This window comes from Suncus etruscus, chromosome 5 (assembly GCF_024139225.1).
Source record: "Suncus etruscus isolate mSunEtr1 chromosome 5, mSunEtr1.pri.cur, whole genome shotgun sequence".
In the NCBI taxonomy this organism is placed as follows: Eukaryota; Metazoa; Chordata; class Mammalia; order Eulipotyphla; family Soricidae; genus Suncus; species Suncus etruscus.
Window position 1 is genome coordinate 95,603,960 of NC_064852.1, and position 26,143 is coordinate 95,630,102.

The 26,143-nt window shown below is 36.5% G+C and overlaps 1 protein-coding gene across 1 annotated transcript in view; it reads left to right on the forward strand.

Moving 5' to 3' along the window:
* The window catches only part of TLK1 (tousled like kinase 1), a 164,296-nt gene that overhangs the window by 97,228 nt on the left and 40,925 nt on the right, over positions 1-26,143 (forward strand). Inside the window, 9 exon segments of the mRNA XM_049773535.1 lie at positions 1,483-1,530; positions 4,133-4,228; positions 5,457-5,495; positions 5,497-5,547; positions 6,696-6,788; positions 12,916-13,026; positions 13,122-13,258; positions 16,717-16,905; positions 23,451-23,517. Of these exon segments, the coding sequence (XP_049629492.1) occupies positions 1,483-1,530; positions 4,133-4,228; positions 5,457-5,495; positions 5,497-5,547; positions 6,696-6,788; positions 12,916-13,026; positions 13,122-13,258; positions 16,717-16,905; positions 23,451-23,517 (831 nt within the window).

A 26,143-nucleotide genomic window follows, 5' to 3' on the forward strand; every position in this document is an offset into this window, starting at 1 on the left:
TACTACCCATTATGACCCTGCCAGGAGTTATTCCAGACATGGAGGTAGGGGTAAAATCTTGAACACCCACTGGGTATTTCAACCCCCCAATTTTTTTTCTACCCATTCCAAGAAGGAATTCAGTGTTGAATTTTGTGAATGTATAGTAGTTCTCACAGTTAATGCCTGGGCATTGTCAATGCAATAGCGTATTGAATAAAATTAATGGGGATAAGTCAGTATTAAATAATATATATGGTTTATGCTAAACGAAGCATTTGAATTCTTGGTGTTCTTAGTTTGTCTTTTGTAATTTGAGGAAGTAATTTTCCATAGTACTAATAGCATAAGTATTTCTAGATTATGATATATGTACATATTTTAGCAACTTCTTAATTAGTATGTATGAGACCTGTGAATATATTTATGTTAAAGCACAGCTTTTCATTAAAGAATTAAAGAATTGTGTTCTGGGCCCGGAGAGATAGCACAGCGGGCGTTTGCCTTGCAAGCAGCCGATCCAGGACCAAAGGTGGTTGGTTCGAATCCCAGTGTCCCATATGGTCCCCCGTGCCTGCCTGCCAGGAGCTATTTCTGAGCAGACAGCCAGGAGTAACCCCTGAGCACCGCCGGGTATGACCCAAAAAGCAAAAAAATTGTGTTCTGTAATGATTTGGGCTACTCTATCAATGTTGTAAAAATTGTTTGATATCTGGTTTTACTTTGAACTATTCTAAACCATTGATATCTGAATTAAAATAATTACAATTGTTTCATTAAAGACATACTACTTTGGAAATACATCCTAGAATATTATAAGGCAGTATTTATATTAATGCTTGCTATTATTTATTATGGATATGTGTTAAACCAGTGTTTTTATCTTATTTGGGATGGGGCCCTCCCAAGTAGTTAGTGCTCAGGAAGCTGGAGAGCCCCACTGGTGAGTGGCAGCCTGCTTTCAGTGCAAGGGCCCGAGAATGTGTTGCTGTTCAGACCTGGCCTTATGGTGCTGGGATATCCAAGCCACCAAGGTAGTACTAGGGAACTACAGGATTGCATCCAGTAGTGCTAGGGGAACACCTGGTGCTGGGAATTAACCTGGGTTGGTTCTATGCATGTGCACGACTTCCTTGCACAAATCTGTTTCTATATTATTACTTAGTTATAAATTGGTTTGCCAGTGATCTAGCTGTGACATTGTATTCACTGATTCATTTTTATTAAATTAATAAGTCATTGAGCAGTGTAAATGTTGTTAAGAATGCTTTAGAGTCATTTCTTTGATTCTGTAATTGGGTGCTTTTAAAAATCTACTTCCTACTGAATTTTATCATGTGAGTTTTGGATTCTGGGAATTGCTATGTAACTCTGAAGACTCTTAATATTCCTTCAGTGTTTTAAATGTATAACTTCTGTGTGTCTTATGTGTCTTAATTGGCACATATCATTGGTAATGATAATGATGACTGGCTTTATAAAACTTTTACTTTTATATTTTAGGAAAAAGTATTGGGGGAACGTGCCGACAAAATTAGCGACTAATTTGAAGTAAGTTTATCAAGGAATACCTGCCATTTCTTGGAATAAACTTTTGCTTATATACTAAAAATAAATTCATATCTTACAAATCATTTGGTGGGGAATAGGAGAGAGCTTGGGCCATACCTCTCGGTGCTTCAAAGCTTACTCTTTGGGCCTGAGTGATAACATAGTGGGTAGGGAGTGCTTGCCTTGTATACGGGCTGACACAGAACCGACCCCAGTTTATCCCTGGTAGTTCTATATGGTCCCCCTAAGTCTACCAGGAGCTACTTTTGAGTGCAGAGCCAGAGGAATCCCTGAGTGCTGCTGGGTGGTGCCCAAAATTTAAAATTTAAAAAAAAAAAAAAAAAAAAAACAAAAAAAAGAACACCTGTTCTCTTGCCTCTGCTAGGAATCATTTCCATCTATACTCATGGTACTAATACAGTGCTGGGATTGAACTGGAGGTGTGCCATAGACAGGGCAACTTCTGTACTGTCTCTTCTTTCCTCAAAGTCATCTTTTAAATGATCTACTTGATTAGAATACTGCTTCAATCCTCTTGTTTAGCCCTGTCTCCCTTCCTGGGCATATTAAGATTTAATTTTACTTGTAAATTGACAGGGCAGAGGCAGATAGTTTTAATAGGCTTAGTGCATGGTTTTTGCATCTTGGGGATTCTGGGGTTTGAGTCCCTGACATTTTATGATTCCTCAGTACCACTGGAAGTGATCCCCAAGCACTGCCAGTTATAGCCTCCCCAAACAAGGGCCAGTACATTGGCAGGGTACAGAATAAGTTTCAAAGGTACTTTTTTGTGTTGCTATAATAGCACAGTAGATAGGTAAAGCACATTCCAGTTATCCCTATTTTATATACTGTGGAGTAGAAATATAAAGAGTACTGCTATCCAAGAGAAAATTCTTAGAAGGAAGAATAAATAGAACTTACAGCCTAATAGCCTCTAGTTCAAAGTTCTTTCTACTATTAGTATAATACTTTATTGTACTCAAGAACATTTTGAGCCCCTTGATGAAGATTAATGATATATGTAATGAATCTAAAAGTCCCGAAAAATAATAAACAGTGATAAACTTAAATTTTACCTGTCTGATATTTTTTTTTGTTTCTAAACAAAAACACTTGGTGCCAGTTTTGGTATTTAAAATGTTCATTTGGGGCCGGAGAGATAGGAATGGAGGTAGGGCATTGCCTTGCATGCAGAAGGTCCATGGTTCGAATCCCAGCATCCCATATGGTCCCTCGAGCCTGCCAGGGAGAGATTTCTGAGCGTGATAGCCAGGAGTAACCCCTGGGCCGCAGCTGGATGTGACCCAAAAACAAGCAAAGAAAATTTGGGGCCAGAATAGAAGCATAGTGGTAGGGGCATATTGCCTTCCACGCAGCTGATCCAGGACAAATGTGGGTTTGATTCCTGGCATCGCCATGTGGTTCCCCAAGCCAGGAGTGATTTCTAAGTGCAGAGCCAGGAATATCCCCTGAGAACCACTAGATGTGCCCTCTCACCCCCCCAAAAATACAAACCAAAACAAAAAAATTTTTTTTAATTTGTCTATTTATAACATAATCTTCTTAGTTGAAAGATAATATTGAAAATAAGAGTATAGGGGCCAGCGCCTTGACAGGCGGCTAGCCTAGGACGGACTGCAGTTCAATCCCATATGATCCCCCAAGCCAGGAGCGACTTCTTTTTTTTTTTGGTTTTTTGGGCCATACCCGGCGGTGCTCAGGGGGGTTACTCCTGGCTGTCTGCTCAGAAATAGCTCCTAGCAGCAGGCACGGGGGACCATAAGGGACACCGGGATTCGAACCAACCACCTTTGGTTCCTGGATCATCTGCTTGCAAGGCAAACGCGGCTGTGCTATCTCTCTGGTTTCCCCAGGAGCGACTTCTGAGCACATAGCCAGGACTAACCCCTGAGCGTCACCTGGATGTGGCCCAAAAACCAAAAACAAAAACAAAAAACAAAAAAACAAAAAAAACGTGCTAATTAGGGGGAGGGGTTACATTTTTTAAGTACTTTCCTTAGGCCAGAGAGATAGTACTTGAGGGCAGGGGGCACTTACCTTGCATTTGTCTGACTCTAGTTCAATCCCCAGCTTCCCATACAGCCCCAAGAGCACTCATTGGATTCACTGCCTGAATCCAGATCCAGAAAAAAACCTTGAGAATCACTGGGTGTGGCCCCCAAAACAAAAAGCCTTTTTTTTATTCTCCTTGTTTTTTCTTTCTTGGGTGTAAAAATAAGATGTAAACTATTGACCACAATACCAGATGCTCTTTAGTTGAGCTGTATATTCCTGAGCCTTTGAAAAATCTTCACCAAAATACCTTCAGTTTAGATAAATATTTCTTGAATGCCCACTACATACATACATAGTATATGTTAAGCACTATAGATTAAAAATAACTTGCCTATTGCCTTCGTGTAAACAAATTAATTTTTTGAGTAGTGTCTTTAATGACTTTAATTTTAATTTTTATTGATCTGTTTAATAAATTACTTCCATTTTCAATTAGACTAAGATATATCGTAATGCCATGTCTGAAATAGCAGTCTTTCTAAACTTCCTTTTGTTAATAGAAATATTTCCTTTTTGTTCTTAGTACCAAGGTGGAAATGGCTCCAGTCCAGTAAGAGGCATACCTCCTGCAATCCGTTCTCCTCAAAACTCACATTCACATTCCACTCCTTCCTCATCTGTAAGTTTTTTGTTTGTAATCATATATATGAATTCTGATTTATATGAAATAACTTTGATTGATAAATGTGTTATAAATAGATTATCTTTGTGAAAAATTATTCAATCTGGGGATATGGGGTATGTGATAGAACATATTATGCCTTGCATGTCTGAGGCCCTCGGTTCAAATCCTGCACTTAAAACAAAATTTATTTTATGAGGTGAGTTGAATACTTTTTTTTTTTTTTAGCTGATACTATGAGATTAATAATTTGATATGATCTGGTGGTACTATAATTTTATTTCAGAAATTGAGTTTTATAAAAATAGTGAGGGAGACCAAACCTAGGGGCCTCACATAAGAAAGGTATATGTGTTTAATTATTGAATTTTTCCAACCAATAAAATGGGATGATTAAATTTAAGATTTTCTGAACTAATTATATCTTGGAAACAATATTTTTATTAGACAAATGCTTTTGGTACCTCTGGAACTCAAAAGGAATTCTCTTGTATAGATAGGTTTCATCAACGCCAAGCTAACTGATTTCTAATTTGTTTTCAATTGATTTTTTTTTTTTAAATAAAGGCCTCGCCAGCAGTGTTAGGGGACTGTTCCCAATGATTTTAAAGTAAATTTAAAAAAATGTAATCAGTTATCACCAAGTTTCCTGTTTTTATATCCAGTGTCTTCTTGAAATCCTTGTCAAATAGACATGCACTTAGTCATGTCTTATTCACTTTGTATACTAGAACACATCATATGTAAATTATAACTAACAATTTACTAAAAAGTAAAGTAAAAGTAAAGCATTACAATTCAGTAGAAACTTAAAGGTGGTAGTGCTGAAACAGGCATGTAATCTGCTTCTTTCAGTGTTTTAAAAGCTGGCTAGGCGATCACAAAATACACCAATACCGCATATAATCAGATGTATTGTCCATAGATCTTTTCAGTTCTGCCCATGAATCATCATACTGTCTTAAATATTTGTTTACAAGTAATTGATTGTGTCCTTGTTTTTGACATAATAAAAGCATTCACTCCTTTATGGACTGAAACTGTATGCTCATTGATATAAAGGAGATATTGGCTTGTTGGAACAGTAATAATAAAATTCTGAGTAAATTTATGTTTGACTGAAATTGTTACTCTGATAAAAATTCAAGGAAATGTTAAGTAGTTGTTACTAAGCTGGGTGCCATTTTTTTCCCTGCTAATGTAAATATTTTAATAATTTTTAAAGGTTCGACCGAATAGCCCTTCTCCTACTGCATTAGTTTTTGGGTGACCACCCTGTTTTACAACCAAAGCAGTTATCTTTTAAAATTACTCAGGTAAATAAGTAATTAACATTTCTTGCATGACTACTGAGAAAGTTGTAACCAGTTTTGTACAAATAACTACAAAGTCTTCTCATAAAGTAAAATCATAGATCAGTAAAGTTAATTAACATTTGTAGGATTTAACCATCTGAAATACCTACTTTTTCTTTATGTTTGCCCTTTACTACATACATCATTGGTTAAATTATAACTTTTTAAACAAGTTCAATCACAGAAATAGCCATAGCACATTGTGTTTATTTAGACTTTTAATTTTATCATCTATAAACATGTATTTGATGTTTTCATAAAGATGTTATGCTATTTATAAATGGGGCATTAGAGCTGTTCATATTGGGTGTTTTTCTATATTCATTATTCTTTATGCACAAAAATCATTTGAAAATGAAATAACTTGCAGTTTTATGAATTTAGAATACTGATTTTCTCCTTTTAACTTAACATGCAAAAGCTTATAAATAACACTTTCCTTGAACTAAGTATTGGAAACTAGGGTCTTTTGCTTGACAGGTTTAACCTCAGTTTCCCTAATTTATATCTTGATGACACTTTACCAGATCACTCAAACTATTACACATACATCAAAACTTATTTGGGGGGATGATCTTTTAGACTCAAATTACCAGTACTTTCAGTCACTGAACAGCTGATGGAAATTGGTTGTTACATTCAAAAATTGGCTAAAGTTGGGCCCGGAGAGATAGCACAGCGCGTTTGCCTTGCAAGCAGCCGATCCAGGACCAAAGGTGGTTGGTTCGAATCCTGGCGTCTCATATGGTCCCCCGTGCCTGCCAGGAGCTATTTCTGAGCAGACAGCCAGGAGTAACCCCTGAGCAACGCCGGGTGTGGCCCCAAAACCAAAAAAATTAAAAAAAAAAAATTTTTTTTTTAAAAATTGGCTAAAGTTGATAGTTTACAGTAGTGGTTATATTGAATTCCAATAAGGGCAGCATATTAACATCCTAAAAATTAATAATCTTCTGTTTTTTAAAGTTTGTTGTACTCAAACTCAAAGTTATTAAAAGCGTGGTCAGTACATACAAAAACAATAATTTTATTGCTTTTCAGAGCCAGAATAAAATTTAATTTTATGTTTACGTGCAATGATGGGGGATAATATAATAGCTTTCTTTATTTAGACTGATCTCACAATGCTGAAATTAGCAGCATTAGAAAGTAATAAAAATCAGGATCTAGAAAAGAAGGAAGGTCGCATAGATGACTTGCTCAGGGTAAGTAATATGTCAATGGGGTGGGAACAAAATATTTTTGTGAAATCATTTAGAGACTACTGGGTTTAGAGAAACATGTGGTTTATAACTAAGTGGGGGAGGGATAAGCTTTTTCTCATAGTGTAAGTGCATGATTAAACATCAGCTTCAAAATAAAAATAAAAAATGAGATGTTGAGGATGCTGTGCAGAATGTAAGTGTAAGTCTTATGTATTAAGATTCTGGTTCCTTTCCCAGCACTTGTATATTCTTCTGCTCTCAATCCTCAATCCTGTCAGGTGGGACCATTGGTGACGCCCAAATAACAGCCTACAGTGAGTTGGATCCTGAGCACTATCAGGTGTAATGCTCACAACTAACAAAAGGGCAGAGTAAAGTGAAAATTATTTTGAGAGCTCTTGAGACTGAGAATTAGAAGGGTGCATATAAATTAGTTTTATTGGATCAGCTATGACAATAGCTATCAGCTCTCCATTTTATGTTAGTTTGAAAGTAGATTTTTTTCAGAAACAGTATCTTTGATCCTATGAGTTTGGGGGGGCGAGGGCCCTCACATCCACAATGCTTGGGGAATTACTCTTGGCTCTGCTCCTTGGGGGATTATATGGGATGCCAGGGATCAAACCAGCATCAGGCAAAGTAAGTGCCTTACCCTCTGTATTTAGTATCCCTTCGGTTCCTGATCTTATGAGATTTTTTTTTAAATGAAAACCATATTTAAAATACATAGTAAAATATATAGTGTATGGCCAGAGAGATAGCACAGCAGTAGAGTGTTTACCTTGCATATAGCCTATTCAGGACGGACAGTGGTTCAAATCCTGGCATCTCCATATGGTCCCCTGTGCCTGCCAGGAGCAATTTCTGAGTGCAGAACCAGGAGTAACCCCTGAGTGCCGCCAGGTGTGACCCAAAAACCAAAACCAAAAACAAAAACAAACCTGTATAGCAGGTATGAAACAGCAGTGTTTTAATGAGCATATTGCTGCTCATTAAAATCACCAAATAGTGATTTGTTTAAAACCAAATAGGATTCTGTTTAAACTGATGTGGATTTAACAATTGGATATTTAGGTATAAAAACTCTTGTGGTAACATTATGATTTTAGCATCAAAAAAATAGTGATATTGAAATACCATAAAGCCAACACTTAACAATCCTACTATAATTATGGATACCTTTGCAACATCCAGTGTTTCCTTAATCTATCTTTTCCTTCTCTCACATTTATCATTAACTGTTAATCTAAATTTGGTATTTACCATTGGGCCTTGTATTTATATCTTAATATATTTATATTCTTCACGAATATATTAGCTATTTATTTACATTCTTTATTTTGGTTTGATGCTTAGACCACACTTGTGGTAGTGCTTGAATGCAGTAGGTGGTACTAGGAATAGAACCAGGTCTGCTGTGTGCACAACAAGCACTTTAACCCCCTGTATTATCTCTCCAGCTACATTCTTATAGCATTATCTCAGTTTGACTTTGGACCTTTAATAACTAAAATTATATTCCACCTATCCTTTCATTCTTTTTTCACTAAACTTGTGGATTAATATGTAATACGTATTTCAGTGTCATAGTAAACGGGAATATACAATAAATTATTTCCTACTTTTAGCAAACATTTTGTTATTACATTATGTTCTTTGTGGTATATCCTTATATAGAAACATGACCAGATCGTGCACATCTTCAATGATATTTTATAAGCTTTATTTTAATTTGGAGGTTGCACCCAGCTGCTAGGATTTACTCTTGGCTCTGTGGTCAAGGATTTCATATGGCATTGATTAGAGAGCCTTATGTAATGCCAGGGAATGCCCACACAGGTTGACTGTGCAAGGCAAGCACCTTATCCATTGTACTCTCTCCAGCCAGCCTAGTGAGGGTAGGGGTGCTTATTTTGGGGGAGAAGTTGTTTTTGGTTTTTTTGCATATCTATATCACTAGCAGCCACATAAAATAATTTTGTTATCCATTTTGTGTACATAGACTTGTTACAATCTTTTAAAATATGGGGCTTTTAATTTGTCTTTTGGGTCACATCAATGCTGCTCAATGCATGCTTGTATGCTAGTGGGTGTGGAGACCACACCTAGCAGTGCTCAGAGCTTACTTACTCATGGTTCTGCACTCGAGATCACTTCAGAAGGATGCCAAAGATTAAATCCAGGTTGCCAGCATGTAAGGCAAATGCCCACTGTGCTATCATTCTAGCCCCCTAAGGGCTCTGACTGTGCTCAAGTCACTTTGGGTAGGGCTCAGAATACCATTTGTAGCTGTGAAGCTCAAACCAGAATCAGCTGCGTGCAAGGCAAGTACCTTACCCTGTAATCAAGTTTTTGAAAATAAATTTTTTTGTTCTAGTTGATGGATGTAATATATATACTTTCATTACATATTCGCTATTTTTGAACATTTTACAGCATATTTACTAGCTCTTCTGTATTCTGTGAAGTGACTGATCATGATTTTTATTCGTTATCCTTACCCGGGTTGATTCTTCCCTCCTCCCCCTTTTGGTTTGGTGCTAATCAGAGAGGTGTTCAAGCATTACTCCTGATTCTATCCTGTAGGTCATTCCTAACAGTGCTAAGGACACCATGAAGTGCTTGGGATCAAATCTGTGTCCTTTTAATATTTTTTTACTATTAATGTTTTTGGGGTTTTTTTTTGTTGTTGTCGTTGTTGTTGTTGTTGTTGTTGTTTTTTAGACCATACCTAGTGGTGCTCAGGCCTTACACTTGTCTTTGCACCCTAGCTGTGCATAGGGTATTGTATTCAGTGCCAGGGCCTAAATTTGGGTCAGTTATTTGTAGGGCAAGTGTTACCTGCTGCAATGTATCTGTGCTTCCCTCGTTTAAAAATATCTCCAAAATACCAAATTCCTTGAAATCAATGTAGTAATGTGAGGAGGCATAAGGCAGTTAAGTCAACATTGCAAGAATAGAAGAGGAAACCAGAATATAGAGAGAAATAGTCCCTATTTGACTGGAAGTATAAGCATATCAAAACAACCATTCAACCTAAAGCATTATACAGAATCAAATGCAGTCCTCATCAAAATTTCATTAACATTCAATTTGTTGAAGTTTTGGTAAAACTTAGTAGTGAATCCATCTGGCTTATATTCTTGGGGTGTTTTTAATAATAGTTTCAAGTTTCCTTACTTCTGATTGGTCTGTTCAGGGATTTCTTCCTCCTGACTTAAGCATTGGATGTTGTATGATTCTAAGAATAAATCTTTTCTAGGATCTCAAGCTTAGTGGACTAAAGCTCTCCTAGTAACCTTTGTGATCTTTTGTAATTCTCAGATATCTGTTGTCATTTCTTTCCTTTCATCTCTTATCTTGATTTTTCTCTTGCCATTGTCCTTGTGAGTCTAGCTAAGAATTTGTCAATTTTCTTTATTCTTTTAGAGCCTTTGCATTGTTTTGTTTATTTTTTATAACTGGTTTTGCTCTTATATTTATTCCTTCTACTTATTTTGGGATTCATTGGTTCGTTTCCTAGTTTTCTCAAGCTATGATGGGGCTTTTTCTTTCGTAGTAATAAGCCGGTATTTATATGAATTCCTTAGCCACCAACTTTTGCTGTGTCTCAGGTTCTGATAGTCTGCATCTTAACTTTCACTCATGTTAAGGAATCTTCATTTCTTTGATCTTGTATTTATTTAATAATATATTGTTACTTTCCAAATATTGGAGCTTCTCCAAACCCGATTTCTATGGTAACCTTTTTTTCATGATAGTTTGGTTCTGAAATTGATACAGGTTTTAGTTTTGTGATGTTATGGAACTAAAATTGTGCCCTATCGTGGACAATTCCATTTGCACTGGAGGAAGATTGTACATATGCTTTTGGTGATGGAGGATTTGTAAATGTCTCTAGCCCCAATTCTTCCAATTCATCACTTAGGACTCTTGTTTCTTTATTGATTTTTGTCTATTGATCTGTCCAATGACAAAAGTGTATATTGAAGTTTTGTTCTACTCCTGTGTTGCTATTGATGTATCTCCTCAGATCTTTTTAAACACTTGCTTTATCACTTTGCTGCTTTTTCATTCGGTGCATTTATATTGATAAAGAGTTGAAGTCTTTTGATGTACAATTTTTTTGTTTTTATTGGGGTCCATACTCTGTGGTGCTCAGGGTTTACAACTGACTCTACTCAAGGATCACTCCAGGCAGGAAACAGGGGGCCAGGTGGTATGCTGGGGACCTAACCTGGGTTGACCAGATGCAAGACAAATGGCCTGGTCACTGTACTGTCACTCTGGTCCCCGATCTACTGATTCTTTAACCATTATGTTATTTTTATTACTATCTCTTTTTATTTTCTTTAGCTTGATTGCTGATCCTATACAGGTCTGTGTTTGTTTGCCTGTTTTTATAGTTATCATTCACCTATATGATTGTTTTACATCCTTGCATTTACTCTTAACTTACAATTTGTGAAATTCAAGTGTCCCCAATAATCAGAAAAACATTATATTTTGTTTCCTGGCACACCTAGCCACTCTGCTTTTTGATAGGAGAGTTCAGTCTGTTGACATTTAGAGAAAATATTGATATGATGAAATTGGTTGCCAAATTTCTATCCAGATGATGGTAATTTTTGTCAGTGAACTTTTTTTTATATATAAATCAGTTCACTATTTCTTGCAGAACTCTTAGATGCAAAATATCCTTTGAACTGTTGTTTGAGAATGTTTTTATAGCTGAAATCTGAGCTGTAATATAATAACCTTGCAGCATAGTAGATTTTGGCTACAGATTTTCTTTCAATACTTTCATTTTATCATTATTCTCTACTAATGTTTTAGTTTCATTTGAGAATTTCTGTATGAATTTTTTGTTGTTTTCATTATATTTGAGAACATTGCTTTTCTCTTGCCACTTTAAGGACTCTACCTCTTGAGTTCTTGACATTTTTATATAGTGTATCTTACTATTCTGTTTGGGTTTATTTTCTTTGGCACTCTTTGGGTCTTCTGCATCATTGTATAAGTCTCTATTTTTTTTGGTGTCTGTGCCATATCCAGCAATGCTTAGGAGTTACTCCTGGCAGTGCTCAGAGGACTATCTGGGATGCTAGGGATTGAATCGGAATCAGCCACATATAGAGCAAATTTCCTCACTTTTAGCCCTTCTTAAAATTATTAGTCTTTGGTTATTGATTCTCTTGCACTAATTATCTTAGATTTTCTTCATCCTTTTAAAATCAGTTAGATCTTTATTATTTATTTTGGAGGACTGGGATTAGGAATTACTGGCTATGCTCAGAAGTGATCCCTGGTGGTACCTGAGAGAGCATATCCAGTGTCATATATCAAATTAGGATAGCTGCCTACAAGGCAAGCCCTTTGCCTCCTATACAAACTTCCCATCCCCATTTCTTTTCTTTTGATGATGCCCTGTATCTTTTTTTTTTTTTTTTTTTTGGCTTTTAGGTCACACCCAGCAGCGCTCAGGGGTTACTCCTGGCTCTAGGCTCAGAAATCACTCCTAGCAGGCTCAGGAAACCATAGGAGATGCTGGGATTCGAACCACTGACCTTTTGAATGCAAGGCAAACGCCTTACCTTCATGCTATCTCTCTGGCCTCTGATGCCCTGTATCTTGTCCCAAAGGTCACTAATTTTAATTTTGACCAAAAATATTCTGCTACTGATCATGACTAGTATATTCTTTAGCTCCTTCAATTCTATTTCAAAGAACATGAGAATAGATCTTCAGTAGAAAACATGGTGGGTAGGAGCAGATAGAATAGGGGGAACAGGATGCTACAACAGCAGTGTTCAGCTGAGAGGAGGAGAGAGTGCTGAAAGGTGGTAATGTGGAAACAAAACCCTATTAGTAACAGTACTGTAAACCACAGTGCTATAACTTATTTTTAAAAATGCCTGTAATAGAGGTAGACTGGTAGATGGAAAGAAAATAGGATGGGGTGGGAGTACAGACATTGGTGAAGGAATTGGTGTTGAGACATTTTATGCCTGAAATCCAATCATGATAAGCTTTGTAATCTACAGCAACTCAATATTGTAAAAAAATATTTTTTTAAGCGTCAAATATACACTAATTTCTAGAGTTTTTATTTTCTGCTGTATTTCAGGCTAACTGTGATCTCAGACGGCAAATAGATGAACAACAAAAATTACTTGAAAAATACAAAGAACGATTAAATAAGTGCATATCAATGAGCAAAAAATTGCTTATTGAAAAGGTAAGCTAAATTTCCCCCTTTTCTTTAGCTCCTTGTATGCTTTTAAAGTTTAACTGAGTAAAATTGAGTAATTTTACACCCCTCCTGACTTTCAGAGTACGCAAGAAAAACTGTCAAGCAGAGAGAAGAGTATGCAAGACAGATTACGCCTTGGGCACTTCACAACAGTTAGACATGGTGCTTCGTTTACTGAACAATGGACAGATGGTTTTGCATTTCAGAATCTTGTAAAGTTAGTCATTCTTACATTTTTAAAAAATGTATTATTCTGGTTTTTGTTTATAGATTTGGAATTATATTCTACATCTATTCCTTACTGCTCATTGAAATTATAGTATGTGAGACATTGAAAGGAAGATGGATCAGAGGAATTAAATTCTAAATAAATATTCTGAAATTAAACTCATCTTCTAGTTTAATACATTATTTGAAGAAAATTAGTGAAAATTAACTTTATTTGAAAATATATAGTTCTAACTACAAATCCTGGGATTTTTTTTCTTACATTTTTGTCTATTTCCTAATCTTTCTTTCATTTTTTTAAAATAATTTTTATTGTGATCAACGTGAATTACGAATCCTTCACAGTAATATTTAAAGTACATAGTGACATTGAATCAGGGGTATTCCTACTACCAGTGTTTTTCTCCCTCCACCCCAGTTTCTATCATCCCTCTTTTTTGCCCCTGGACTACTAATATAATTAGTCCCTTCTGCGTATAGCTTGTTGTAGATTATGTATCAATTCTGTTGTCCCTGATCTTTCTTTTTAATTTAATACTTGCCTGCTGTCTATTCATAAAAAAAGATAAAACTTTTTTTCTTTCTCAGATACATAATTCTTAAATCAGGCATTTCTGAAGTAAACTTCAAACCAAAGAAATATTTGTTATGATATTTTTCTGAGTTCAGATGGTGGCAGTTAATGATAGATAAATGGTGTGTTAAGAAGTCAGGACCTTTACTGCTTCTTTTTTTTGGATGGGAAGAAAACGATGTTGGTGGTGGGACCATACCTAGCGGCACTCAGGTTATTCCTAGCAGGTTCAGAGGAGCAAATGGGATGCCAGGTCCTCCCAGGATCTGCCTCATACAAGACAAACACCATAACACTGTGCTATCACTCCAGCTCCAGCTCTAGAAAAAAAAATTTTTAATGTGAAATTAAATTAGCTAATTACATACCTTTTTTTTTTCTGAGCACAATTAATACAGGATATTATGAATGTCATAATGAAGGTCAATATCCTCGGGATGCTAGGGAATTCAGGTTTCTGTGACTAAATGGGTACTGTGAAAAGTTCCTATGTACTGTATTTTCCGGCGTATAAGACGACTTTTGAAACAAAAAAAAAGTCAACCAAAAATCGGGGGTCGTCTTATACGCCGAGTATATCCCGAAAAATGTTTCAATATGCCACTAAACGAAAATTGTCTGAATATTGCCACAAAACAAATTTTCCAACTCGATCCTGCACCAGTCACTGCCAGGCTGCTTGGACCGCCTCTCTAACTCAGCCAATTCAAGCAGGCTTTTTATGCATGCAAATTAGGCAATGTTTTGTACCCGAATCTACACTGTCAAAAGCCTGCTCAGATTGGCCAGAGTCAGAGAGGAAGTCTATTACAGTATAACCTTTGGACCTTTGCTTGTTGTGATTGGGTCACTGTGGTACATGAGCACAGGAACACATGCAGCACATGTAGCACAGGAACGTTCTGTCTGATACAGTGAATATAGGCCTAAACCTATGTTTTAACTGCAAAATTAGGGGGGCATCTTATACGCCGGCAAATACGGTAGTATATGCCATCAGAGTTAAGTTTAGAAAGTTAACTATAATATATGAAAATAGTATTAGGGGACAAGTTGAAAATTCAGAAAGAATAGTGTTCAATGACATGCTTGAGCTGAATTATTGAACATAAAAACAGAGTAGTAGATAAATTTAAAATAGTAAGCACATCAGAGCCAGAACAATAGAACAGAGGGGAGGGTGCTTGCTCTGCCCATGGCCAACCCAGGTTCTTTCCCTGCATCCCATATGGTCCTGACCAGGTGTAGGCCCTAAAGCAAAAAAAAAAAAAAAAAAGTAACCATAAAATTTTGGTATTTTTTTTTTTTGTGCAAGAACTTTTGCTAATAAATCTAGACCTATAATTGTCTAGTTATAAATAAAAACAAAAGTTATGTAACGTAAATATAATGCAGTTAGTCAAAACTCCAAGAAGTAAACCCAGGGCTTCTAGGGTGATGCACATGTAGAGGTATATAGAGTAGTCACCCAGGCACATTGAAGCTCTTCATGTTTCCTCTTCCTTTGTCTCTGCATCTCTTCCCTCTGGCTAGTCTTAAGTTACATTCTTTTATAATAACTGGAAATCTAGTTTATAGCATTTCATTTGTACTCTAAATTAGTTTTAAAAATTGAATTTTTGGGGGGCCAATGAGGTGGCGCAGGAGGTAAGTTGTCTGCGAGGTAAGGTGTCTGCCTTGCAAGCACTAGCCAAGGAAGGACCATGGTTTGATCCCCCGGCATCCCATATGGTCCCCCCAAGCCAAGGGCAATTTCTGAGTGCTTAGCCAGGAGTAACCCCTGAGAATCAAATGGGTGTGGCCCAAAAATGGATTTTTTTTTTTGTTTCGGGGTCATACCTACTTTGGATCTTTTCACTGAAGAACTGTCTTAGGTGGTTCTTGATTCTTTTACTCCTACTTTTTTTTATTATTGCTGGGTTAAAATTACTGCTGGCTATTAAACTGTTTTGTAAGTTAGGGACGTAAACTAAAAAATTATAACAAACTTAAGTTGCTTTAGGATGCAATAGTTTTTACAAATAATGCTATCCTACTTAATGCTTTGGAGAGACTGCTAATAAAATTTAACCCAGAGCCCTGCCAGGAGTGATCTGTGAGCACAGAACCGAGGCATAAGCTCTGAGCATCATTGGGTATAGTTAAAAAATAAAATTGTGGGGTCAGAGCAGTAGCGCATGGTGTAGGGCATTTGCCTTGTACGCACTAACCTAATACGGAATGCAGTTCAATCCCCTGGCGTCACATATGGTCCTCTAAGTCAGGGACAATTTCTGAGCACATAGCCAGGAGTAACCCCTGAGTGTCACCAGGTATGGCCCAAAACCCCCCCCAAAAATTATTTAAATTTTTTATTTGGGGGAGGACTTTTGTTTTTAGGCCACACCAGTGATGCTCAGGATTACTCCTAGCTCTACACCTAAAAATTACTCCTGGCTGGCTCTGGGAATTATACAGGATGTCAGGGATCGAACCTGGGTCGACCACCTGCAAGGCAAATGTCCTCACTGCTGTGCTATCACTCCAGCCCCCAAAGCTTTATTTTTTTAATAACTTCTTGATTTCATTCAAATAATTTCCTAAATGTCTAGTATATGCTGGACACTGGTAGTACAGTTGGCTATAAAAACTGACATAGAGTCTCTGAGTGATAGTTTATTATATACATGATAGTCATCATATATGGAACATAATTTTCACCAGTCTAGATGTTTAGGAGAGACCTATTTTAACAAGTAATGAAAAGGAGATCTAGATGATGTTTAACAGGGCTGAGCAGACATAATATAAATGCAGGGCTATATTATATGAGTTTATATTTTAACTGAAATAATAAGCGGTTAAAATCTTTTTTAAATTTTATTTTTATACAGGCAGCAAGAATGGGTGAATCAGCAAAGGGAAGACATTGAAAGACAAAGGAAACTTCTGGCCAAACGGAAACCTCCCACGACAAATAATTCTCAGGCACCCTCTACCAATTCAGAACCAAAACAGAGGAAAAACAAGGCTGTCAATGGAGCAGAAAATGATCCCTTTGTTAGACCAAATTTGCCACAACTGTAAGTCTCCATCTAATTTCTTTTAAAAATATTGGCAGTGAGCATACATCTTAATAAAGGATTTTTTTAAGTAGTATAATAACTATAGCTGAAAACGAAGGCAGTCTTGACATTTTACCTCTAAATTTATAATCCCAAAATTTGAATTCTATTTTTTTAAAAAAATGGAGATTTATTAACTCCAGTTAAAGGAGAAACCTAAGTAGCTAAGAGAAGATAGGCTCGAGTCTTTCTTTAGTAACTACCAGTTTTGATACTTGGTGTTGTCAATCATTTTTTTTCAGAATATTAAATAATATAAATAGCATGTTTTCTCCGCTATAAAGCAGTACCTAGATAGTTTATAGGTATTCTTTCTCTTTTCTTCTTACACTACATATACTTCTTGAATAGTGGCTACCTTCAGACTTACTACAGTAATGTTGATAACATTCAAACTGCTGTCTCCAGCCCACTTTTTTTTTTCACTATTATCAGACACATATATCAGTTTTAAAAATTGTATCCTTACCTAATTAATAATGCTGCCTAAATGTGTCACAAGAATCAAGTTCATTGTATTCAAAACTATTTACTAAAGAGACAAAAGAAAAATGTATCTTTTTCATATCAGTCTGCTGTACACTGCTCACCCACACAGCTATTTTCTGTTCTTTTTTTTTTTTTTTTTTGGGGGGGGGGTCACACCTGGCTCTACACTCAGAAATCACTCCTGGCAGGTTTGGGGGGCCATATGGGATGCCAGGATTTGAACCACTGTCCTTCTGCGTGCAAGGCAAATGCCTTACCTCCATGCTATCTCGCTGGCCCCTTTTTCCTGTATTTTTATTAATACTGTATTACCATCCTTTTTTTTTTTTTAAGAATTTGTGGTGTTTATTTTAATTTTACTTTTTTAAAATTGTACAATCACAATTGTACAAAAATTTTAATTAATTTTTATTGTGGCCAAAGTGAATTACAAATATTTCACAGTACATCTTTTTAAATGTAAATGCCAGGTTTTTGAATTGACCCTCAACATTTTTTGCATTTAAACTGGTGGATTATTTTGGGGAGATGGCAGGGAGAGGTAGTTGGGTCATACCACACATGAGGTAATCAGCTCATGGTATTGTGACAGGGACCATGTGGTATAGGAAATTAAATTTAGGCTTATTGCATGCAAGCATGGACTCTAACCCTTTGCAGCCATCTAGCCCACATGATAATAATTTTACCATTGGTACATCTCAAATCTTCCTTATTTTAAAATAATTTCATAGTTGGAATCAAACACAAGCTCTTAATATTTTTCAACAGCAAACGAATTACCTCTTATAAATTAACAATTTTGTTGCCCTTTCTTTTTCCCTCCCCAAACATGGATGGATGATTAGGTCACCAGTTAAATAACAAAAAGTATGTGAAAGGTTTTCATTGATCCCTCAAGAGTAAGAGTAATTATTATGCTCATTTTCTCTGAAGTGTTCCAGAATGGCCTGTCACTTCAATAATAATAATAGCCACTCTGTTAATAAGCATCTTTCCCTAGTTCCCCATGTCTGTTTCCATAAAGTTCTTCTGTGTTCATCTTTCATTACCTTTATTATTTTGTTTGTTTTGCTGAGCTATGGGTCAGACCCAGGACCTCACATGCTTGCAAGATGCATGTTCTATATCTTTGGTTCACATCCCCAGCCTGTACCCCTCTTTTATTTTTTTTTCGGTTTTTTCGGCCACATCTGGTGACGCTCAGGGGTTACTCCTGGCTATGCGCTCAGAAATCGCTCCTGGCTTGGGGGGACCATATGGACGCCGTGGAATTGAACTGCTAGTGCCTGCAAGGCATATTCCTTACTGCTCCGGCCCTGCTAGCTGTATCCCTCTTTATATTAAACATCTTAATGTAGGTTCCTATTGTTTTTATTTTTGTGTTATTTTGGTTTTTTGTTTCATTTTTAAGAGCTATGTTTTATTGTTTTGTTTGTTTATCTTTGAGATTACTTTTTCATTTTACTGTCATTAGCCTTCAGGGAAAAATTTATTCTCATAAGATCTTTCATGAATCTACTTTTTTTTTTTTTTTGTTAGAATCATTCTCCAGTATCTATCCTCTGAGTACCTGATGCTGAACTCTTTTATTTCTGCAGATCAATCAATGGTTTTCAAGGTCCATGATATGAAACTGAAAAGTTTCAAATCCACACTTTGGAAATCTCCTAAACTAAATTCCAGAATGATTTCTTAACAGTTTGACTCTCTGTAAAAACAGTTTCACTGGTTTACTTTAAATTCAATAATAAGGTTCTCCAGTTCTCCAGTTTTCAACATTAACTTTATATTCTTCTGAGTCTTCACAATATGAATTGTTAGGGGGACCGGAGCAATAGCACAGTGATAGGGCGTTTGCCCGCATGCTGCCAGCCCCAGACAGACCCTGGTTCAGTTCCTGGCATCCCAGATGGTCTCCCAAGCCTACCAGGAGCAATTTCTGAGCACAGAGCCAGGAGTTATCCTGAGCACCGCCGTGTGTGACCCAAACCATCTTCACACACCCCAACCCCTCCAAAAAAAGAATTGTTAGTAATAGCACAGAGTAGGGCATTTGCCTTGCATGCAGACAACCCAGGTTCAATCCCCAGCATTCCATATGGTCCTCCATGCTTGCCATATACTTTCTGAGCACAAAGCCAGGAGTAACCACAGAAAGCTGCTGGATGTGGCTCAAGCTCCTCACCCATCACAAAAGAATTGTTAGTTAGCATACATATATATGCTAGCCATATATCAAGGCATCATAAGGTTTGGTTTTTGTTCTGGAATTTGTTTCTTTTGATGTTACTTAAGATCAGAGAGAGAATATTGGGATTAAGGAGCTTGCCTTGCATGTGACCAATCCCAATTCTTCGATTCCGTCTACTGAATATGGTCTCCTGAGTATCACCAGGTATGGCTTAAGTCTCCCACACCATCAAATAAATAAAAACTACGATCCTCAAATTTTTTCTGGTTTCTCACTGCCCAATCAAAACTACCTCTACATATTTTTAAATGTCGTTTAAGTACATTTCTCATTTCCTGTAACTGTTATAATAAATTACCTCAATTGTACAACAGTACAGACTTGTTATCTTAAAGTTTTAGAGATCACACATCTATAGTGAACTTTAAAATCAAGATACCATCAAGACTATATTTTTCTAGTGATAGAAAAAGAGGATCCATCTCATTGTGTTTTGCAGCTTCTGGAGCAGTATTACCTAGGGGCTGAGGATTTAAGTGGCAATGGTAGTGTCTCCTCTACTGACGAGCTCTTTCTTTTTGTTCACTTCAGGTAGAATTCCAGGGGGCACTAAATTGTTTTTATTTCGCAAATCTTTGTTCTGACTGCTACAATTCCTGGTTTGTAATTTCCTTCCTTCTTGAAACCAGCAGTAGCCAGTCATTTCTCTCATATCACATCACAGATTCTCAGATTCTCTCACACCTGCCCTTTTCTTTATTTAAGGATTCTTGTTTACATTGGGCCCACAAGAGTAATCCAGAGTAATTCCCTATTGAAAGGTCAGCTAATTGGCAGTCTTAATTCCATCTGCTACCTCACTCAATTCTTTTCTATGTAGCTAACACATTCACATGTCTCAAGGTTAGACGTGGGTTTTTTTTTTTTAGACATGGGTTTTTGAGGATAGTTATTGTTCTGCAAACCACAGCAGTGCATAGTGCAAGTCATTAATTCTTAGTTCAGTTGTTGGAAACATTTGTGCTCTTCAGAGGCAGACCAATTTTATCCCTTATATACTCCCATTACTTTTTCCCACTGATCCATTTTTTAATTGAGGTGAAGTTTATATAGTATACCATTAACCATTTCAAAGTGTAAAATTCAGTGGTGTTTTGTACATTCACAATGGTATAGTATCACTGACTCCTTTAGTTTCAAAGCATTTAATTCAGAACACATCATGCACATTATATTCCCTATTTCTCTCTCTCATCCCCTGCTAACAAATAATCTGCTTTCTCTATGTTTGCCTCTTCTATGTGGTTAATAGAAAAAGAAATATATGACCCTTTTTGTCTGGGGTTCACTGTTTTTGTGTTGCATCCAAGTTGTACTGTATATTAGTACATCATTCCTTTTTTATATATGACTAATACAACTTACCCATTTATTCATTGATAAACATTAAGGTTGTCTCCAACTTTGCCCTATTAATGAATAATGCTGCCATAAACACTGCCTTCTAAAAAAAATGCTATGTGTTCTCTTACAGAATGCATAGCTATTTTTTTCTGTTTATACTGTTTTGCAGTCATGCCAGCAATAAGTGAGCACTCTCATTTCTCACATTCTTAGCTCTGCTTTTTTATTTGGTTTTTATTTCTGAAATAATTAATGTTAAGTGTGTGTGCACATGCCATGCACTCAGATGACTAGTGTTGAACACTGCCACACCTCCTAGTGCCCAGGGACCCTTGTCGTACTGAAGTTCAAACTTAGGCCTCTCATGTGAAGTGTGTGGTCAAGTTCATCTTTTGTCCCAATGTTTAACATCTTTCACTATGCTTTATTGGTCTCTGTATAGATCTTAATCATTCTGTCAATTTGTAATTGGTTTGTTTGATGGGTAGACATTTGCTACTTATTACATAATAAGAAGATAGTTGATAGAAGATAATAAGAAGATAGTTGGTTAGTGTTTACTTTCTGATAACATCCTTGGATATACAATACAGAGTGGGTTTTTATAATGCCTTTATTTCTTGCTGTGTGGGCAGTTCTGAGCACTGCTCAGGTCCCACAGTGTTTGGGGATCACCTGAGTCATAAGCAAGCTGCTCATGGGATGAGATAGGTGGTAGCATGAAGTGTCAAGAATTGAACACAAGATTTGAACATGTAAGACATGTGCTCTACTTTTTTTCTTCTCCCTCTTCATGTCATCAACATTCACACTGAAAATAACGTCTCTAAATTTACTAAGCCATTGCAACAGCTATCAGCTATTAAAATAAAATTTAGCCATGGTGTTAACCTAAGACTGGGTAGAAAGATTTTACTTAAAATGTTTTTTGAACGCTTAAGTTATTTTTTAGTGGAATACAAATTGAACAGCCACATGGTTCTATTCAAAGACCTAAGAGTGAGATTCTGCTGAGACTTTGTAATGCTAGGGATTATTTAGATCCCCCCTCCCTACTGTAATGGGGGTAACACAGCTGGGGGAAAAGGGGTGTCAGGAGGCACTAGAATCAGTGCCTGCTTTGCTTGTGCCTTAAACCTTACACTATACATATATATATATATACACACACAGTAAGTCCAGTCGCCAATTGAAAATCAAAGTTTATTTTTCTTGAAATGTTATTTCTTTAGAATTGATAAATTAACAGCATCTAACGAGAAATACCATTTATACTAAATAATGATTTAGGAACTAAACCAAACATAAATAGATTACACCAGTAAGGAGCTTAGCTAAATGCCTCCCCCAAACACAAGGGTGACCAAATAAGGACTTGGATTTAATAAAGTAATTTTTCAAATTTGAGGTATGACATGGAAGCTGTTGTCTGCACCCCTCTTCACTTTATCAGAATGCACACTTATTCCTCCTCTGTTCCCCTTCTTCCTCCCCTCTTCATCATTCTCCTCCTTCCCCAAGCATGCTGAGGAAACAGTGGGGGCATTCTCAGGACTACTCACTCACCTCAGACAATTGGGCTGGATGATTGGCTATTCTGGCCTAGTGATATTGGGGGCCACCAGGGTTACCCTGATGTTGCTTGAACACACAGTGGTTCTCGGGATGGGAACTGCATAAAGCCTTATGCCCTTTTATTAAATTAAGAATTTGTTGCTTTGGGCCAATTAAATTGAATTGTAAAGAGAACATGTTTGGGTATTTATTCTATCTTATCTCTAAAAGCAGAGGTAAAATCTTAGTTTTCTTTTTTCTTGGTTTTTAAATCTGAACCCAAACTGGACTGGCTCTTTGCATTGATATCCTAGTACTTTGTATAATTACAGTTCTTTCGTTGACTTGAAAGGTTATGTCTCAGTGGGTCCCTGCTATCCTTTCTCCTGCTCATAGTCTCTTTTGACATGTTCTGATGCTTGTATTATTTTTCTCTTACTTGCTAACATGATACCATCTAAATCTTAACACTTACAGCGTATGTCTAGAATCTATGTCTTTTTGACGTTTAACTCAAGATTCCCAGCACAAACTAGCATGATACACCTTTTTAAAGTTTTCTTGATATTACTGTTAGTTGAGATTATTTTATTTTACTTGTTCTGTTTTTTTCTAACTCCTCATCTCCACTGTGCCAATTTCAGTTGAGGTTGAATTGTAAAGAGAAAATGTCTAGGTAATGATCTAAATTCTAGAGCTTTGTTCAGTACATGATTCTTATTAAAATAGTTGTTGGATTAATAAAATTAGTTTATTATCTTATCTTTATATTGAATGGAAAGTTGTCAACATTTGCTTTTATCTTATTGTGCTGATTATTAGTAAGTATTAATATCTAGAATTACAACTTCATTTTTGACAGGTTGACTTTGGCAGAATATCATGAACAGGAAGAAATTTTCAAACTTCGACTAGGACATCTCAAGAAGGTATGTGATGCATATGCTGAGTTTTTAATCTGTTCAAACTATGTTTCAGCTCTCTTATTAAAAAATTCAAAACAGAGTGAGAAAGAATCCAAACCTAAAATTTTAACATTTAAGAGGAGCCCTAAAGTTACATTTTTATGTATATATTACACATTTTAAAATAATATTCCTTACCAATGGCATTGAGGTGCTGACAATTCCTTGTTATATTCTGGATTAGTGATTTCTGGGCACACCTCCTGGATATTATATGAACTTGTGTGCTTTTTTTTTTTTAATAAGTGCTGTATTTGTTTTTAATGCTGTTCTATTTTTTTTTGGCGGGGGGGGGGCCACACCTGGCGATGCTCAGGGGTTACTCCTGGCTGTCTGCTCAGAAATAGCTCCAGGCAGGCACGGGGGACCATGTGGGACACTGGGATTCGAGCCAACCACCTTTGGTCCTGGATCGGCTGCTTGCAAGGCAAACGCCACTGTGCCATCTCTCTGGGCCCAATGACTGTACTGTTTTATGATGTTTGTGTCCATGTCATGATAGGTTGAAATAATAATCATAAATAAATACCAAATTTGGTTTTTGGCTGCTGATAATTAAGTTGATTTATTGTGTCAGTTAAAATATGCGCATTGGAAAACTCAGTTGCTTAGATATCAGTAATAATATAAAATTATATGTTTGGAGAAATGTTGCTATGAACTATTACAGTTTTAATCATATTTAGCTTTGCACTTGTTTATAAACTCAAATTATAATCAGTTCATTGAGTATCTTAGTCCCCCACAAAATGAAGTTATAGTAAAATTCTTTTTATTTGATCCATTTTTAATTGTTTTCATTCTGCTTATCAGACTACTTGATTTTTTAAAAAAATACACTAAATTTGGCTAATCCTGAATTTTGTGAAGTAATTGAAGATAATATCATGATGTGATCTCTCTTGGGGTTGGGTGAGGTAGGTCAGAGAATCCCATTATGGTCCCAACTACTGTCATAGTAAATATTACTTTGTTTTTGTAATGCTATCAATATGTTCTTAGGCTTCTGCTTGTTAATTACAGGGATGGGAAATAAATATATATATGTAAATTTTCTGCATATCTAGGCTATGCGTGCGAACTTAGATATTATATAAGTATTGCTTATTTACTAAATCATTTATTTTCTGACTTTTACTGATTCAAATACAATCTGTTACCCTGTTTAGGAAAAATTCAGCCTAACCTAGTTCTTGTCTTTAAAAAAATTTTTTGTTTTGTTCTTTTATAGTTATTGACTCTTTATCCAGCTTTTTGAGATGTAGTAGACAATTTCATTCTATTTTCTGTAACAGGTGTAATTGTAATAGAACTATAGAATGGAAGAGATTTTGTTGCATAGAAGTTAAGATTATTTGTATGCCTGTCTAAGGTATTTGCAATGGGAAGGAATGGAATGCCCCCCAAAAGAGTTCAAGAGGCCTTGAGGCTACTTGCCTACTGGCCATCTAATCCAGTACTAGGGTTCAGTAGTTCTATGCTCCCTTGGCCCAGCCATGCTGGTGCTCAGGGGACCAAATGTACAGGAGATTTAACTTGGATCATTGTACATTCAAGTCATGTGCTCCTGACCCTGATCTCCCCAATTCCTACCTAAAGAATTTTGGTAAATGAATTCATAGAGACCTGTGTTTGATGTCCTATATATTTACCAATTATTTTCTTATATGAGAATAACATACTAAGTTAATGCCTGCAACTGAGGGCTATTATTTTCATATATAATAATTAAATTCTAAATTACTTAAGTTTATATAAAATCTGAAATTAAAGCAGTTAAGTTAGGAATTGACTATTTGTATTGCAAAAAGTATGCTTTTTTTTTTTTTTTTTTTTTTGGTTTTTGGGTCACACCCGGCGGTGCTCAGGGGTTACTCCTGGCTGTCTGCTCAGAAATAGCTCCTGGCAGGCACAGGGGACCATATGGGACACCGGGATTCGAACCAACCACCTTTGGTCCTGGATCGGCTGCTTGCAAGGCAAACGCTGCTAAAGTACGCTATTTTTAAGGCTTTAGAGGAGGGGGGTGTGTGTTTGTTTTTCATTTAGTTTTCTTGTAAACAATAGTAAGATAAAGGAGATCAGTTATGTTTTCACAAATATTCTTCTCAAATACTACTTTATTCTGTTACGAATTATTGTGTTTTACACTATTTCTGGCTAGTTTATTTCTTACCACTCTAAATGTTGGGGGGGGGGGGACCTACACCCAATGGTACTCAAGACTTAGTCCTGGCTGTAGGGACACTCCTGGTGGGCTTTCTAGGATGTTGGAGGTGAAGCACAGGTCAGCTGCATGCAAGGCAAGTGCCTTACCCACTGTATTATTTCTCCAGCTCTCTAAATTTATTTTTAAAGGTCAGTAGAAAGAGCACGTTTTTTTATTAAGAAATGTTAATACCATCTGGCATATTTTTATCTTGTATGTAGCTTAAGGATTTGACACACAGCAAAGAACTATTAAAATACATGGAGACTAGAACTGGTGGTAAACCTGTCCTGATGTGCTTGGCCTTTGCTCCTGACTATGTGAGCCTAAAGTGTTGAGCCTGGTGATGTGATACTAGGGATTACCTGGACCACGCTGTGT